This window comes from Ursus americanus, chromosome 12 (genome assembly GCF_024610735.1).
Source record: "Ursus americanus isolate L20-20 chromosome 12, mUrsAme1.1.p, whole genome shotgun sequence".
NCBI lineage: Eukaryota > Metazoa > Chordata > Mammalia > Carnivora > Ursidae > Ursus > Ursus americanus.
This window is the reverse complement of record NC_142138.1, coordinates 63041046-63058276: the sequence shown is the minus strand read 5'-3', so window position 1 is coordinate 63058276 and position 17231 is coordinate 63041046. Positions and strand designations below refer to the sequence as shown.

Sequence of the window (17231 nt, the reverse complement as noted above, 5' to 3'; positions counted from 1 at the left end):
GCAATGAATCGAGCCCCTGAAACTACTTCCACCTCCTCCCTGCACAAATATCCTTGGGCCTGAAGCTGTGTCTTTCCCCAGAGGAGCCCAAGCTGGGGCTTGTTCCTGGGAAGCTGCAAGAAACGCACTGAAGGGGGGGGGCAGGGCGTGGGGGATTGAAGCATATTTTTTCATCCAGGGAGGGCCTGGCCCACTTGGGGCTAGGAAAGGGAAAGGCTTTTCTAGCTGCAGCTAGTCACTCATTACCCGAAGGTCACTGATGTGTGACCCGGGGCGGAGGGGCCTGGCTGCAAGACGAGGAATTTCATTCCCGCCCAGACAGCGGTTCCTCATATACCTTTGCTCTTCCTACTAAGCTGGACGTGGTCGAGTGCCCCAAGCAGACCCCTGCTCACTGGCCAAAGAAAGAAGGTTATCTATCCGGGAAGTCCTTACAGCTCTCCTTAAAGAGCTAACAGTCTTGAGGAACTGTGCTGTACGGAGAGGATCTCACTTGGTCCCTAAAGCCACACTGTGATAAGTGCATGATTATTACCATCCCAGCTCAGAGGAGAAAAGTGGGTCTTCGAGGTTAAAGGGCCCAAATCGCTTGCTAGGATTCACATTCCAGCAGGCGTTCTTGACCTCTGAGCTCGCCCTGATGATGATGAAGATGGTGATGGTCACTTTATGCTGATCCGACAGAACCCCATGAGGGTGCTGCTGGTTGATTCCCATTTCCAAGTGAGGAGACTGAGGCCAAGACAGGGGGACCTGCTGGGGGAAAGCAGAGCAGGAACGAAGCTGAGGGTGGTCGGGCTTCCTTCACGGTGGCACCGGGCCTTGCTGCAGACGTGTGTGCCCCTCCCAGTTACTACCCCTGGCACCCTCCTCCGCTGATCCTTCAGCCCGCCCTCCTTCCTCTCTGCTGCCCTTCACCACCCCCTCCACCTCCACCGTGTGAAAGACCCAGAGAAGTTCAATGGCGTACTCGAGATCACGTGGCTAGGGCGCACAGCGGACCCACGAGCTTAGATCTCTTGCGGGCTCTTCTGGGCACAGTGCCGCTGAGCACAGCACCTGTCCGGCTGCCGGGCCCCAGGCCGGCTCTGAACATGCGCAGCGATGCTGCTGCACTACGGGGGGGGGGGGGGGGGGGTGGGTAGGGAGAGCGGGAGATCGCGGGAAGTGAGAACAGGGGGCAGCCACCTGGAGGCTTGAGAGCCAATTAAGGGAGAGAAGTCAGCCGTCCTCCCTGCTGTCCACTGACGTTCCCAGATTTGGAATACAGTGACTATCCGAGTGACCTGAGTCGCCCGAGGGCGCTTCTCCGAGCTGTTCCGACACTGCCAGCTGCGAGCTTGCTCCCCAGGCTGCACTGTCTGCTCTCTGGGCCCGGAAAGGACGGTCCGGCGCTCTGCTCTTGCCCCAGGCCCTGCGAGCTGCTCGGTCTTCCTTCTCCAGAGCCTCTCCGGCTCCTGCGCTCAGGATGCCCCCCGGAGCCACTGTTTGACAGGTTTGAAAATGAACACCTCTCCTCTGCCGTCTCCAGATGTGCCTGCATCAGGCTGACATCTTCTTCATAACACCTGCTGAAAGGTTCGCAGAGCGGCGTTTCTACATGAGCGCATGCTGGATGGATATCCTCCAAGGGCCCAGGGAGTATTAGCACTAACAAGCTGGAAACGCAAGGACAGGCGGCTGTGTGCGCGCGCGGACTGGCCCTGGAATGAACGTCTCCAAGCCCGGTTCCAACCGGATTGCAACCACCCGGGGTTCTTGGAAAATGTTTTTGAGATCAATTGTCTCAAGTAGGAGTGCTGACTGCTTATTCGACCTTCCCGATGTAAATCTGGTTTATCAAATTTAACGTTTTTGGTTCTTGCTGAGTGCTACCAGAGCATGTGATCTTCACAAGCACCTTACGTACTAGGTACCATCCTTACGGTCTCCCCCCATGTACAGATGAGGAAACAGAGGTATGGAGAAGTTAAATAATGTCACCAGGTCACATAGCTACTAAGTGGTGGAACTGGGATTCAAACCCAGGCTCCCAGCCCCTAGGCTGCACCCCGAGATACACACTTCTCTCCCAGACCCGGCCCTGGCTCCTGACAGGGCTGTGGCCTGCCTGGAACTGGTCCCCCAGGACTTGGTGTGGCCTCATTCCCACCAGATCCTCCCTGCTTGGGAAGGAGGAGAGCATAATCACCGGTTTCCCCTCCCACAGAGATGTGATTCCCAGAGGCCTCTTGCTTGCCGTGGGAAACCTGGCTCCACACGAGCCCTCAGCCCTGCGTCATGGGACTTCAGGTTCCAAGCCCATGTGGCAGGGAGGGAGTCGTGGTTCTCACAGCACCAGGTCCCTCTTCTTTATTTAGGTCGATCTCTGAGACTCTAGTCACTTAGGGACCTCACTGAGTTAACCGACCCAGCACAGTGTGGCCAGGAGGAGGAGGGGGTGGGGGGGAGCTCCGTCCTCTGGAGGATGTTGCCCCTGCACTGCCTTCTTGAACCCCTTGCCTTCCTCCTATGGAAGCTTTCACACTCGGCTCACAGATCTCAAGCACAACCTTGAGGAAGGAAGATGGCAACAGCTTTGGTAGGAATGCCAAGACCTCAGAGGGACAGTGATTGTGGAAATGGTTCTGGATGTGCAGACCAAAGAACTGAGTTAGATTCCTGGCTCTGCCACTTGCTCCCACACGGGGCTGGGCAAGCCCCATACTCTCCCTGGGTCTCAACTGCACCCTCTTTAAAATGGAAATAAGAAAATCTTCCTGACTCCATCGGGACTAGAGGTGAAGATTAAAAGCACTGACTAGTCCTGTAATTTTGGTGGCTAAATAATTGCTAACCCCCAAATCACGGAATAATATTTCCTCCTTTTTTAAAAATCTAGCTTTTTGAAAAAAATTATGGACTCTTCCTTCTGAAAGATACTTGGCCACAATTTTAGAAGGCCTCTAAGTTTAGTGCATCACTGATACAAGGAAACATTTATCCATTTCAAATGCATCCGTTCATTCATGCAGTTGCAATTGTGGCCTCATCTTGGGCTTTACACTGAATTACAAAAGTGAAATATGACTTCCTGCCCTGCCTTCCTGGTCAAAAAGGGAGAACCCACAGTGACTGTTTCCCTTTTCCAAGACACCTGCCTGGACACCTGTTTTACAAAGAAACAGAAGCTCTCACTAAGAGGAATTGAACTCGTAACTTGCAATTTCAGGAGCTAAATACCTGGGACATCTGTTTAGCTGCCTTAACACAGCTTTCCCAGATGCGGGAGATTCCGTTCCAGCAGGTCCGCGTCCAAGGCTGGGACTACAAGGGGATAGAGTGTATCGGGCTTGTGAACCTTGAATCAGGAACATCCAAGTTAGCTTAAAGACTTTAAAACAAAGGAATTAAACCTTGCTCTAACCCACATATTGGGGCAAGGTTCTCATAGTCACACCTGCTGGCAAGGCCACCCCTGAGGCCTTCAGTCACAGAATCATGAGCAGGGGCCAGAAGGAACCGCCCCATGACATACTATCTCCTGGCGTAACTTCCTATGAACCTGTCTTCTTTACCGCGTGGGGCCAAGACTGTATCAAATACACCGCTTGTGCCCAGATCATTGTACTTATTACCTGCGCCCTGAATGGAGAGATGAATGGCCAGGTTCCTTGTATTCAGGCAGAAGAATCCAGATCATTTAGGGATGATGGCTAAAGCTTATTCTGTGCCAGGCACCGTCTCAGGGACTTAGAGGTCCTAACTCATGTAACCTATAACCCCCTTATGAAATAGGTATTTTTATTATCATCATCCCAATTATATTATGGAGGAGGAACCAAGACTTAAATAACTCGCCCGAAGTCACACTCGGAGTGGCAGACCCAGGGTTTGGACCAAGGATGTTTGCCCCGCGTGTCTGTGTGTTTACGCATCATGCTGGGCTGCCTCCCTCTGTTTTGCTCTTGAAAATATCCAGGGATGCGGAAGGATTATGTCCATTATGGAATTTGTGATTCTGAAAGTCGAAAAGCTGTCCTTGGATCTGGATGAGGTTTCTCTTGCTTTCATGTCAACCTCATTTATCGATTTAGTCTGTGAATGTTTTCTTGAGTTTTCCTTACTCCTCTGTAGATGCAAAAACCTTTTGTATTCCTAAAATTAAGCACTAAGCCAAAATCTCAATTTCTCTTGTTTATGTAAAAACTGCCACCCATTTGATTTTTCCAGCAGAACCCAATTTTTATTCCCTTAGTCTTTTCATTTTTTATAAAGATTTTATTTGTTTATTTATTTGACAGAGAGAGAGAGAGCCAGCAAGAGAGGGAACACAAGCAGGGGGAGTGGGAGAGGAAGAAGCAGGCTCCCAGCGAGAAGCCTGATGTGGTGCTTGACCCCAGACCACCAGGATCACGCCCTGAGCTGAAGGCAGATGCTTAACGACTGCGCCACCCAGGCGCCCCATCAGTCTTTTCATTTTTATCTCCAAACCTGCTCTCACGTGTAGAGTAGAAAAGGTTTTTGTATGTAGCATTCCTGCTCGTTAATTCCAACCCTCTGTGGGGCTTTCCATCAGAAACCTAAGCGCTGTCATGCATGTTCAGCTGTAGTACTGATGACGCCTTTGTCCCTTTACAATGTGGTGCCTAGATGGCTTCTCCCCTCCCTTTACACAAGTCTGTTTTTTGCACCTCAGATTTATTTTCTATGTGAATCAGGGTCTGTCTTTGAATTTTATCCTCTTTGTGAATTTCTGATTTGTCAAGTTCACTTTTAAATTCGGTTCTCACCTACCAGAGTACTTCCTCTGGCTACTGAAAGCAGTCATGCAAAGTGTTTTGGAGAATTCCCCATTGTGGGCTGTGTATTATGATACGCAACCCCCAGATTCCCTGTTCTTACACAGTTCTCTGCCCAGAGAAGGGGGATCCACAGTGTTCAGACAGCAGGGGCCAGTGGCACTCTGGAGGGGCTCGATCTTCTCAGCCACTCCTACAAGCAGCAGAATTAATATCCCCCAAACCCGACCCCACCCAATCCCCACAATGATGATGAACCCTGAAGCGTGTGGTCCTATTCACTTCAGGGGTCTGTTGTACATGGTGATTCATGATATACAGGTTTCCCTCCCTCTCACAACTTTCTCATTAAGTCATTTTGCTCTTACAAAGTGCCTATATTTATAAGTACCTGTTTTTGCTGATGAAAAGAAGTCCAAAGAGGATTTTTGATTTTATGACATGTTATTGCTTCTTTACTATACAACATTTTGGTTCCTAGGAACGTTCTACTTTTGGATATCAGGGGAAACCTGTAATTCAGAAATAGATGGAAAAATCACGCAGCCAGAGGTCATCTCTGCAGAAAGGGGCTGTGGCCTCTGCTTTCCAGGTAGCAAGGCCCGTGGGGCCCCAGCCTGGATCGTACAGTTAGCAGTCCGAGTTAACGACACTGGAAGTGACTACACCCACTCAGAGCAAAACCGCCAAGGATGGCATGCATTTTGCCCGGAATGTATAGGAGATGAGGAAGTGCAGAGAAAAACCTTTACCCAGGGGCCCCAAGTAGCCAAACAAAGGCTAGAGCTCTCAGGGAGAGGAGAGACTTGTTAAACAGAAGGGCTCAAAGTGGCTGGGACCTCAGGCAAAAGAAGAAACCTTTACAACGACGGAAGGGCAATTGCCGGACGGAATTTGGAATTCCGAGGCAGGTGGGGAGCTGCTGGTAGAGAAGGTATGCATTTCAGGCCACGTGTTCCACCAGTCCAGAAACCAAACCTGTATTGTATCCAGTGGGAACTGGGTCTGCTCATGGATGGCTCCCCACCCTTACCCCACTGTCCCTAAAAGTTTGGTGTCTCGCGGCTTCCCAGGCATAGATGGGTGGGAGATACATCTGGTCGGAGTGGGCTGTGGTTCCTTGTGGCCTCTAGCCCTTGTTCCTTGTTCCCAGGAGGTCACCACTGGTCCTGTCCATCCCAGCTGTGGCTTCATCCATGTTCCTCAGAGCCACAGAGAACCGGTGGGGCCTCCTGACAGACTTTTCTGTCCCCATGCTCCTGCACCAAGGGGTTCTCCAAGAAATTCTGGGGCCTTTCCATTTCCCAGAGTTTCATTCCGAAACAAAGCATGGGTGCCCTATGCACTGAGGTCCCCTGGAACTATGGAGTTTCTGTGTGTGGACGCACGTGCACACACTGGCTTGCATCTGTGCGCCCGCGTGCACACACACGCACACACGCACACACACGTACACACAGGCCCAGAGCTTCTTCTCAGGGACTTCCCAGAATCTAACGCTTTGTTTCTAGTTGGCAGTGGGGTGGGGATGTTGAGGGTTTAGGGTGTGCTTTCTCTTACTAAATGTTCTCCCAAAACTTTTTGTTTATGGTATAAATTTCATGCTCCCAGTCCATAAAGCTTTAGACTTTCATTTTTTTTTTAATTAAAAAAAAATTGCGTTCTTGAGGCTCACAAGGCTTGTCTCTGCTTTTCTTATGAATCATCCCTCCCCTGGGGGCCGTAAATGCTGCTGCCTGAAGAGGGGGAGGGCAGAGCATACAAGGAAATGGTGAGACAGGGAGGGAAACCCCATTTACTATCTCAAAGCTATGAAGCCAGCTATAAATCAGAAGCTTCGTGTGAAGGTTTTAGAAATTCCAGATTGCAGAAGACTAAGGGTCCAGGCTGCATGTTCTCGGTCCGTAGAGTTCTGAGGGATTATTGGTTTCAAGAGAGGGCACAGAGCACTGAGGACCAGGCGGGGGTTCTGGTGATCTGGGATTACACTTGGCTGACTCAAGGCTGGTCGGTTTTCACATGCAGATCTGCAAACACAGCCCGGCTTTGAGTTAAGAACCAGCCACTTCCCTGTGAACTTTTAATATTTTTTTATTTAAAATTTTTATTGTTTCCTTTGAGTAAGCTGCTTCGTGGCTGGAGTTCTCATCTGACTTATTTTATAGAATAATCCTATAATTGCGGGTATACACCAAAGGGCCTAAGAAACCCTCGTGGAAAAACCACACTCCCTGCTCCTCGTGCCGGAAACCATGTATGTGCAGGGGTTACTCAGACTTCTCGAATCTTGCTTCAGATGGCTACGAGTTCCTGGAGATCCTGAAACAGGTTGCCAGGGACAACACCGACAACCCCGACCTGAGCATCGTGTGGATTGACCCAGATGACTTTCCTCTGGTGAGTGTGTGTTCCGTGTGAGACCCGGATGCATGAAGGGGGTGTGAAATAGAAGCACGTGCAGATACACAGTAACCCCCCATCCGGTGCGGAAGACCTTGGCCACATTGTGGGGCGACATTGAACTTCGTACCTGGTGCTGGCGCTGACGTGGTTAGACCCACCGTTCTCACTCCCTGGAGACCCGGGATCCCAGCCGCCCACATGAGTGAGCTGGGGGAAATTTCTGCTGGCACTTCCATTCCTGTCTCCCCGTCCCACCACCTCCCCTGCTACAACCTCCTTCATGTGCTGGGTGGGGACCGTCATTCTCAGGCAGCCTGAGTTGCTATGTAATAAAAATCGGACTTAACCATTTTGCATAGAGCGAAAAACTCTGGAGAGAAGGAGCAACCTCTCGGATGGCAGAGACCCTGTCTTGTTCATTGTGTTCTCCCAGGTCCTAGCATGTTGGATATGTAAGAAACTTAAAGTCCAAACTCTTGCTAGTGTCAGTGATCAATGGCCTGAAAGCCTTGAATATACTGAATTTTAAAGAGAATAAGAATGTGTATGGTACACGAGCCCAGTGGTGATGACAATGGATGTAGCTAATATTCTGTATGCCTGGAACTGTAGTAAATTCTTTACAGGCCCCATTTCATCGAACCTTCCCATCAACCCTATAAAGTAGGGACTGCCATAATCCCATCTGACAGATAAAACAGTAACTGCTGGCAAGGTTAAAGCTACTAAGTGGGAGATGGGATATCCCGACCCAGGTCTGTCGGATGCCAAAGACTCGTCTACTCATCAGTCAATAGACTTTAGTTTGAGCTAACTGCTGGTAATCGGTACAAGTTTGGTTATCATTAGGTTACAAATGATAACTTCTCTTCTTCCAAGAATTACCATTTGTTGCATAAGACAGGACTGATCATGTCATAATTAAATAGTCAAAATTGAGGGAGTTTAATGATTTCAAGGATCCTGAAACCCAATCCTACATACAGAATAACTCAGGGGCAGAGACTTCCGTGATACCTGAAGCCGATGTTGTAATTCTGGGTAATCATAACAAAGCCATGGCCTCATAAGACTCTAAATACTATAACTTAAAAAAAAAATTATTTATTTGAGAGAGAACGGACAGTGGGGGGGGGAGGGAGAGGGAGAAGTAGACTCCCTGCTGAGCAGGGAGCCCAATGTGGGGCTCGATCCCAGGACCCCGAGATCATGACCTGAGCTGAAGGCCGATGCTTAACTGACTGAGCCACCCAGGAGCTCCTACTGTAACTTTTGAGTTAGCCTTTGCCTGGCTGTATTTTGAGTTTATCTGGACTATTTTGTTATGCAAGCTGGCGGATGGTCTGCAGTTTTCCCAACCTGCTCTATAGTTTCTTCGCCTTGGTTTTTACGAAGGAGAAATCTTCAGACCGTTCGGATTTCCAGGTTCCTGACTGCCCCGGTCCCCATCAGGCCGTATATCTGCCTGGGAGACTTTCTGCCACGGAACATTAGCATTGCCTTAGCCACATGGCCCCTGACTCCTTTAGTCCCGCCCCAGTCAGAGATCAGTCCTTAGTATCCCAAGCCTGGTGAGAGAAAAAGTCCTCTCTTCACTTGCGTGACGCTTCACTGCCTTCCCAAGCCATCCTGTGGATCCGAGTAGCGCTAGGTAAGGGATTTTTAAATGGGACATTGAAAGAGAAGTGGAGGAAAATAGCTCCCACCACACATGAACTATAAAAAAGCCACAGTCATTTGGGAACCGACATTGGCCCATCTCTGTAATATTCTTCCTTACAGCTGTAGAAGCTTTTATATGACCTGTTTTCCTAGTTGGTGTTGGACCTCTTTTTTTCATACTTATTTAAAGTGCTTGAGGGCTGAGGCCAAGCCTTCAATTTCATAAGTGCCCACAGCTGTTTTGGAGACCTTTAAGCAATGGTGACCAATGATGGGATGGCAGGTGGGTCCAGCCACAACACGTGGCTTCGACAAGGAATGCCCTCTGCCTGCTGTCTAATCTTATCTTTTGTTGCTTCAGCTCGTCGCCTATTGGGAAAAGACCTTCAAGATCGATCTATTCAAGCCCCAGATTGGGGTGGTGAATGTGACAGACGTGAGTATACCCCATGAGCATGAGCTCGTCAGTCACCCTCAGCCTGTCCTGTTTTCTGCCATGCAGCCCAGACTGCGACACCATGTACAGGAGTCTAGCCTCCCCTGAAAGGAGCAGGACTCTCGGCCCTGCCCAAGCTCAGGAGACTTGCCAGTGTGGCCCGGAGCCTAGTCTCTGAGCCAGTCCCAGTCTATGGCTTCAGGACTGTCTTCCGTGGGCACTTCCTGGGAAATGCATGGGCACCTTTCCTTGCTTGTGGGGCCAGCCTGTCCTGTTTTACTGACTATTTGGAACTTTCCAGCCAAGTAAACTGTGTTTTCTCCTAAAGCCCAACAACAAACTCTTTTTACACAGAGGAACCCACACGTGAAGATACAGTTGCACAGTGGGTGATTGGGGGGGGGAGGCTACAGGGGGGGCAGGAGGAAGATCACGGAGGAGGAGGAGGGGCCGCTCCTCACCGTGCAGACACCCTTGAACTAAGCGAGGGTGGAAACAGCTGGTGTGGACCGGCAGAGCCTGAGGAATTTCAGACCTTAGTCTCGACGGCTGATACAGCCCCACCACAGCAAAACAGAAGGGGAGACAGATACCGCAGATAATGAGCAAGTAATGGACAGAAAGAGATGGGCACAGAGAAGTCTTTAGAGCCATAATTAAAAAAAAAAAAAGAGTTGTTGAGCCATTATATGGTACTCCTACAACTAATATAACACTGTATGTTAATTGTACTTCAATAAAAAAGAAAAGCTAATAGAGGGGATAAACAGGAAAACATGTACATAAAAGCTCAAAGATGACTTAAAAAAAAATAGAGCCATAATTAATTGTGGTGGAAATGCTTGCGGATGGGGGCCAGTGAGCAATGTCCTGTTATCCTGTTGGTAGGTGTCCAGTCACCTGGGGGATTCTACATTTATTTATTCTGTACACTGCTTTTTAAATTAATAATAATAATTAATAATTTTAAAAATTTACTCCAGTTAAAACATTTGTAAATAAAACAGTAGGCTGTAAGGTGAAAAGCAAAAGTGTCTCCCACTGCCCTGATCCCTTTCCTACTCCCATGCCCCGACGGAAGCTTTGGCGATAGTTTCATGGCTATCCCACCAGAAACGTCATATACATGCTTGTTGTTATTATATAGGTATCTTGTAGATATGCTCATGACATCAGAAGGGAAAAAACAGTGCAAATATGGTTATGGTTCATAATAATACTTGATTTCAATACCCCTGTGAATTGCCCCAATCCTGGGCTAGCTCCCACCCCCAGCACTTTCCACAGTATCACCCTACTGGCGGGGCTCAGGAAGGCAGGCAGGGCTCCGCCAGGCAGGGCTGTTGATCTGGTGGAACTACTCCAGGGTGGGGAGGCAAGGCAGACATTCGAGATGGGTAGTAGGGGAGGTGGCATCTCAAGGACGGGTAGGGTGGGAGCAGCTGCCGGTCCTAGTGTGCTAGGCCTGGCTCATTCCCCTGCCAGCCTTCCACAGCCTTGCCTCCACACCCACTCTCCCTCCCCAGAGACATTTGTGGGCAAATTACACACACAGACACACACACACACACAGACACACACACACACACAAGATGGAATAGAGGTTTCCTTTGACATTGCACGAGCAGGCTGCTACACATAGCGTTCTGCATGGGGGCGTTCCCATGAAACAGTGTGCCCATGTCCCTGATGACTGGGCCCAGCTGCTCGGAACCCTCTGGTCTGGCTGGTCCTTCCGGCACTCACTCACTCACTCACTCACTCACTCACTCACTCACTCACTCGGTCCTTCGCTGTAGGCGGATAGTGTCTGGATGGAGATCCCTGATGATGATGACCTGCCCACGGCTGAGGAGCTGGAGGACTGGATCGAGGATGTGCTTTCTGGAAAGATAAACACTGAGGATGATGACAATGAAGATGGGGATGACGGAGATGACGATGACGATGAGGATGACGATGATGATGGCGAGAATTCCGACGAGGAGTCTAATGACGACAGCGATGATGATGACGAGTAGCCCGGACTCTGGGTGGTGGATGAAAGCACAATCACAGCTGCCCACTCCCATGCAGACAGCACTGGGGGGCGGCCAGCAGCCCCAGCCCCCTCCCACCAGCTCCTTCCCCCTTTCCCATCCCTTTTCCCATCCCCTTCTCATCAGGAGCTGTACCATTCAGCAAATGCCTCTAAACCTAGTAATCCCGCTCAGCAGGGGACAATCAGAGAATTATTCCCATGTGGACTGTCTTGATTGTCTTGGAAAAGCCAGACCATCAGTGGTCATGGCAGTGCCAGAATCTGGAGGTCTGGGGCCAACAATCCCCTGACACCTCCACTCAAGTTTACTTGTTGTCTTTGATGTGACGGTAACAGAATTGACAGCTGGCAAACTCAAAGCATAGAGTGACCTTACAGTCAGAGCCCAGGGAGACCCACGATTAATCCGTTTAGCCCCCGTGCCTAGAACATCAGTGACCATCCCACCTTAAGGCAAGAGGTTCCCTCTTAGGAAAGGCTCAGCCTTAGAAACAGGTTTCTAAATCAGGTTCTCTTGACTCTATTAAACTTATTATTTCAAGTGTATGTCACACCGTTATGAACTCAGATCCAAGTGTTTGGATACCTATCAGGAGGCCTTGAAACCCATGTGTACAGATGTCACAATTATTTCTAGTACTTTAGGATATGGGGTGGGAGGTTGATTTGCTTTCTGAACTTCCCTTGAGTGACGAGTCTCACGTTATAAGCAAGAGAGTGGGAGAACTGGAAGGATTAAAGGTTTTTAATTTTTTCTGCTGGGTTGGTGCCCCTGATTGAGTCAGCTGACTTCCTAGCCTGAGCTGGGATCTGGATACCCTTTTCTGTTGCTGCTAGTGAGTCCTCCCATTGGGAGTGAAAGTTGGTTTATCCAGAGGTCAATCAATGTTCCATTTGTCAGCCCTCCCACACTTGAGCAGGACAACAGCTAGAGTTCATAATGGTGCCCTGAGGCACAGAGAAAATCCCAAGTGCCTTCCAAACTATCTAGAAGTTACATTGTGCTCAGTAGTTTTAGCATTAAGTGTGCATTATCATGTTCTAATTTATTTTCTCAATCTTTCAACACATGTGTAAGACACTGCAAATTCTTTGAAAATAGAGTAATCCTTTTAGGGAATAGTAGCCAACTAACTCTGTCATTAAACTTATACTTTGAAAATATTGAGACTATCTTAAAAGTCCTCTCTTGGTTTTTCCCATCCTGCTCATTCTCTCTCGGTTCCCGACCTACCTCTCTGTTCCCTCTCTGTTTTCCTTTCCGGCGCCTCTTCCCCTGCCTGTCTTTTAAATGATAGTGTTCCACAGTATCTCTCGACTCTAACATTCTTCCAGGGTACTACTACTACCATGCCCATTAGCTACCACCTGTGTGCTAATGACCTCCAAGTCTGGGTCTCTAACCTTGACCACTCTCTTGGTTTTAGATCCACTCACTCATCTTGGTTTGGAGGTTGCACAAGCAATTCAAACAACAGAGCGAAACCCCAACTCATTACCTTCTCCCCTAAATTCTCCTCCTCTTCATGGTGTCCCAGATCGGAAGAGTGATATCAGCACGTATCCACTTGTCTAGGTGATCGGAAGGGGCATTTTGCACATACCCCCAGTCATGGAAATCGTGCTTTAAACGGTAGTACATATTTACCTGTCTGTCCCTTCGCTAAATTGTAGCCTTCTCAGAGACAAGGACTTTATTTATCTTCGTATCCTCAGCAGCCAGCACTTTGTCCAGCACGAAGTAAATCCTCATTTATTGAATTGGTAGGTGAATAATTGATAACCAGAATATTTATAATTCCCCAGCACTGTTGGATAGCAATGCTTACGAGCCTACTTATTTTTATTTCTCTCCCTCAAAAAGCAAGGCAAACACTTCCCCAGCTGGACTGTGCTGCCATCTAGCCAGATCCAACCACACCTCTAATAAGCTCCTGGGGACGTACATTTTCAAAATAATCTTTGAAGCTACTCTTTCAAATGGCCAAGCAATGTGGTCTGTCATGAAAGTCATCTATTCTCCAGCCCAGGAAATTCCCTTGTTCAGAGACCTGAGTAATATGCATTAAGTTAAATCGTGTTGTGGTACTCCCCTGTTAGAAGTACTGAGTCATAAGCTAGTACTCTCTGTAAGTAGTCGTGTTGCTTAGTTATTGGTCCAAACCTTTTTAAGCTGGTATTTATTGAATGTTTGGTATGTGCCTGGAGCACTAGGTTATGTGCTTTACAAGTATTGGGTCATTTAATTCTTACAAAGTTCTTATGAAGTAAGTCTTGTTATTATCCCCATTTTACAGCTGAGGAAACTAAGACACAGGGGCCCAAGTAATTTTCCCTGGGTCACACAAACACTTTAGAGGAGTATAAGTATAACCCCATTTTTATACTTAAATCAAGGATTTAGACTATACATTAAATTCCTTAAATTAATCAATCAAAGGATTCCATTTCTTTTCCTCAGATAGTGTCCTGAGATGGACTCAAGTGAATTTCCCATAATCCTTCTCACTGCTTACTCCAGGATACTCTTTCTCCTTTCCTTCTAGGAGGCCATAATCATCTTATCCCGTATTGGAAACGGAGGCTAATTAGAACTGCAAGGTCTGGCCATCCTATTGGGGAAAAAAATTCATTGTGTCACCAAGAATGCACCATCATTTTCAGTGTATTTTTTTAAAAGGTTTTATTTATTTGAGAGCGAGAGCGAGCGAGCGAGCGAGAGAGCATGTGTATGGGGGGAGGAAGAGAAGGAGAAGCATATGCCTTGCTGAGCATAGAGCCTGATGAAGGGCCTGATCCCAGGACCCTGAGATCACAACCCGAGCCGAAACCAGAGTCAGATGCCCAACGGACTGGGCTCCCCAGGCTCCCCCCCCCACCCCCAAGTGGATTTTTAAAAAATAACATCTCATAACTAGAAACAAGCTTGTTGTTTCCATAAGGCTCTGTACTGTCTAGGCCCTAATTCCTATAATGCGAGAAGCCCACACTGGTAATAATGTCACTTGTCATCGATCATTACTAAGTAGCTTTTGATCACCAGTCCCTGAGACGTGCAGACACCCGCCCCCAAAGTGCGGCTGGGTCCTGGGGCTCTGCCCTCCACCTTCCCACTCTCACCAGGACGTCTCAGCCCTGCTCAGTGAGCATCAGAGTACTGTCTGCTGGGCTTATTTAGCAAACGCAGACGTCTGTCCTCAGCCCAGACACCGTGACATGCCACTTCCACGCTGGGGCCTGACTGTCTGCATTTTAGAATGGGTCACCGGGGACTGACACAAGCCAGGGCGGGGACCAAAGCTCGTCCACTCCCCCAGGTCATCTCACCCAGCCCGTGGTTACCAACATCATCCGTCTCTAGCCAGGCTGTCCTGTTTCCAAAGTCCTCACCCCAACTGTCTCTCCTGAACAACTTCATCTGGAGTTCCCATAGGGACCTTGGATCAACACAGCTTTGGGCTTTTAAGATCTCCCCAAAATTAGGTCAAGAAGTCAGCAGTGTAACATTAATAATTAATAATAATTAGTAATAATCACCGTTATTATAGAAGAACAGAAATTTGGAGACCAGAGATGAGGAAAATGGGCTTCCCAGCTTCCTACCTCCAATTGCAGGCCACCCAAGGGTGTCAGACTTGTAGAGCGGACCCAGGCCATTACCGCTCAGCAGGCAAGGATGGAAGGGAGGAGGAAAAAACCAGACCGTCACTTCACCCCAAAACTTCACCCCAAGAAACATGGACAAAGGGCTGTTGCCCACTAACCAGGTAACTCACTCTATCTCTGGACGGGAGTAAGGTTTAGGCAAAAGGCCCACAGCGTTCAGGAAAAGATCCGTCTTTGTAGAAGCAGAGGAGCTGGGAAGAGACACCGGCCTCTGACGGTGCTCAAGCCAGAAACCTTAGCACCATTCCACTGGGTCCCACTTCTGCCTTGAATAGGGAGCAGGTAGGGGCGCCTGGGTGGCACAGCGGTTAAGCGTCTGCCTTCGGCTCAGGGCGTGATCCCGGAGATCTGGGATCGAGCCCCACATCAGGCTCCTCTGCTATGAGCCTGCTTCTTCCTCTCCCACTCCCCCTGCTTGTGTTCCCTCTCTCGCTGGCTGTCTCTATCTCTGTCAAATAAATAAAATCTTTAAAAAAAAAAAAAAAAAAAAAAGAATAGGGAGCAGGTGTCGTGCTCCCCTCTGCGCCCACCCCACTGCGTAACAGAGGCTTTACAGTCTCTCACCTGGCTTGCCACAAGTTTCCAATTGCTCTCACATCCCCCTTCCAGCCTGCATGCTGCCATCAAGTGATCTTTCTAAAATGAGAAGCTGATCATGTCACACACATGCTTCAAATTCTTCAATGGTTCTCTATTCCCAGGAGGTGTGAAAAAAAATTTTTTTTTAAGACTAAGAGGCCGAAGAGTGAGCTATGAATGGAGAGGTTGTTGACTGCTGAATGTAGAGCTGGACCATGTGGTGGGAGTTTGGGGAGGAGAGAAGGGACAGGTCTTGTAAAACCAAAAGTCCTCCAAGTGCCTCTCCTCCCTGTGACGAAAGCAAAGTCTGAGTGGGGCTGCTGCTGCTGCTGGCGATGTCTGGGCTCCTGGAGTAGGAAAGCATCGGACTGAATGGGGCACTTTCCGCTGCATGCATGGAGTATTTGTCTTGGATTAGGGCGTCCACATGCCTCATTTGGGAATATAGCACCTAGTTGTTATTTTAGCAGAAGTTGGGTCAGCACCCCTGGCACCAGGCCAGGGGTCGGGCGTAGAATGTAACTGGTAAAAACCAACTCCCTTCGCAGGGCACTCAAGGTCTGTGTGAGCTGCCTTTTGTCCACCTCTCCAGCCTCATCTCTCACAATGCTTCCCAGCCACCTGCCTCCTCTACTCTTACAATCAGAAGCTGGTAGAAGCTGCCTGGCTCCTTAACAATGCCAAGCCTTGGTTCATGCTATTCCATCCACTAGAATGCTTGTCCTTCCCCATCTGTGCCTGTCTGGCAAACTTCACCTATATTACCTGAAGTGTAAACTAAGGTACATTCTGTGACTGTTCTAGTCGTACCCCAGGTGAATTGGCCACTCACCCACTGAGCCCTCACTGTACTTACTGTGTGTGTAGAAAGCTCTCTTACAGAAGTTACAATGTATCATGCATGCGTGTCTGCTTAGGGAAAAGACTTGAGCGGATTCTGTTCTATCCTCAGTGCCTAAGTTCTGATAGGTACTTAGTAAACCTGTTTGACTAAGTACTCTCTAAACCCTATGTAAAGCTAACTTAACAGTGATTAGTAGCATTAAAAATATGCTAGTGATTATCAAAAGCTCTTAGTACCATTAAAAATAAGCTAGTGATTATCAAAAGTCAACCAGAACCTTTTTGGCAATGGTATCATCTGTTCAGATCTGCTTAGAATAGCAAACTGGGATTATTAAAAAAAAATCAGAACACAGAATCTCTTTGGCTCAGTGAGGAGTTTCTGATGTGCAATGCTCTTTATCCAGGTCAGCAAAGTCTCCTAGAAATATAGGCATCACGAGGGCAAGCAAAGCAGCATGGGGTTGACAGCAGAAGTCCCAGGCCCCATTCCCTGGAACCAGAATGCCCTCAGCCACCTAAGTGCCCATGCATTTATTTTCCTCTATCTGCAGGCCCAAATGCTTGCAAGGACCTCTTCTGAACGAACCTGGTCTTTTACCAATCTGAACTCTTCAGAGTAGTGACGGCTAGAATTCTTACTGTTAACTTTAGGATCCTGCAAAATCTTAGGGATTCCCCTAAAATAATCATAGATGATTAGGTTACAGATGGTAGGTTCCGTGCTGAGTAGATCTTCATGTTCTCATTCACTCATTCATTCCCACAGTCAATAAATGGCCCCTTAAAGTGTGTTTAGTACATGCAGATCCCAGAAGGC

General features: G+C 48.4%; 1 protein-coding gene across 1 annotated transcript in view; it reads left to right on the top strand.

The window, feature by feature from the left end:
- The window catches only part of CASQ2 (calsequestrin 2), a 61421-nt gene extending 48917 nt beyond the window's left edge, over nt 1-12504 (top strand). The window contains exons 9-11 of the mRNA XM_045801434.2: nt 7078-7178; nt 9208-9282; nt 11082-12504. Of these exons, the coding sequence (XP_045657390.1) occupies nt 7078-7178; nt 9208-9282; nt 11082-11303 (398 nt within the window). The 3' untranslated portion in view covers nt 11304-12504. The remainder of the gene's footprint in view (nt 1-7077; nt 7179-9207; nt 9283-11081) is intronic.
- Nucleotides 12505-17231: the final 4727 nt, after the last annotated feature.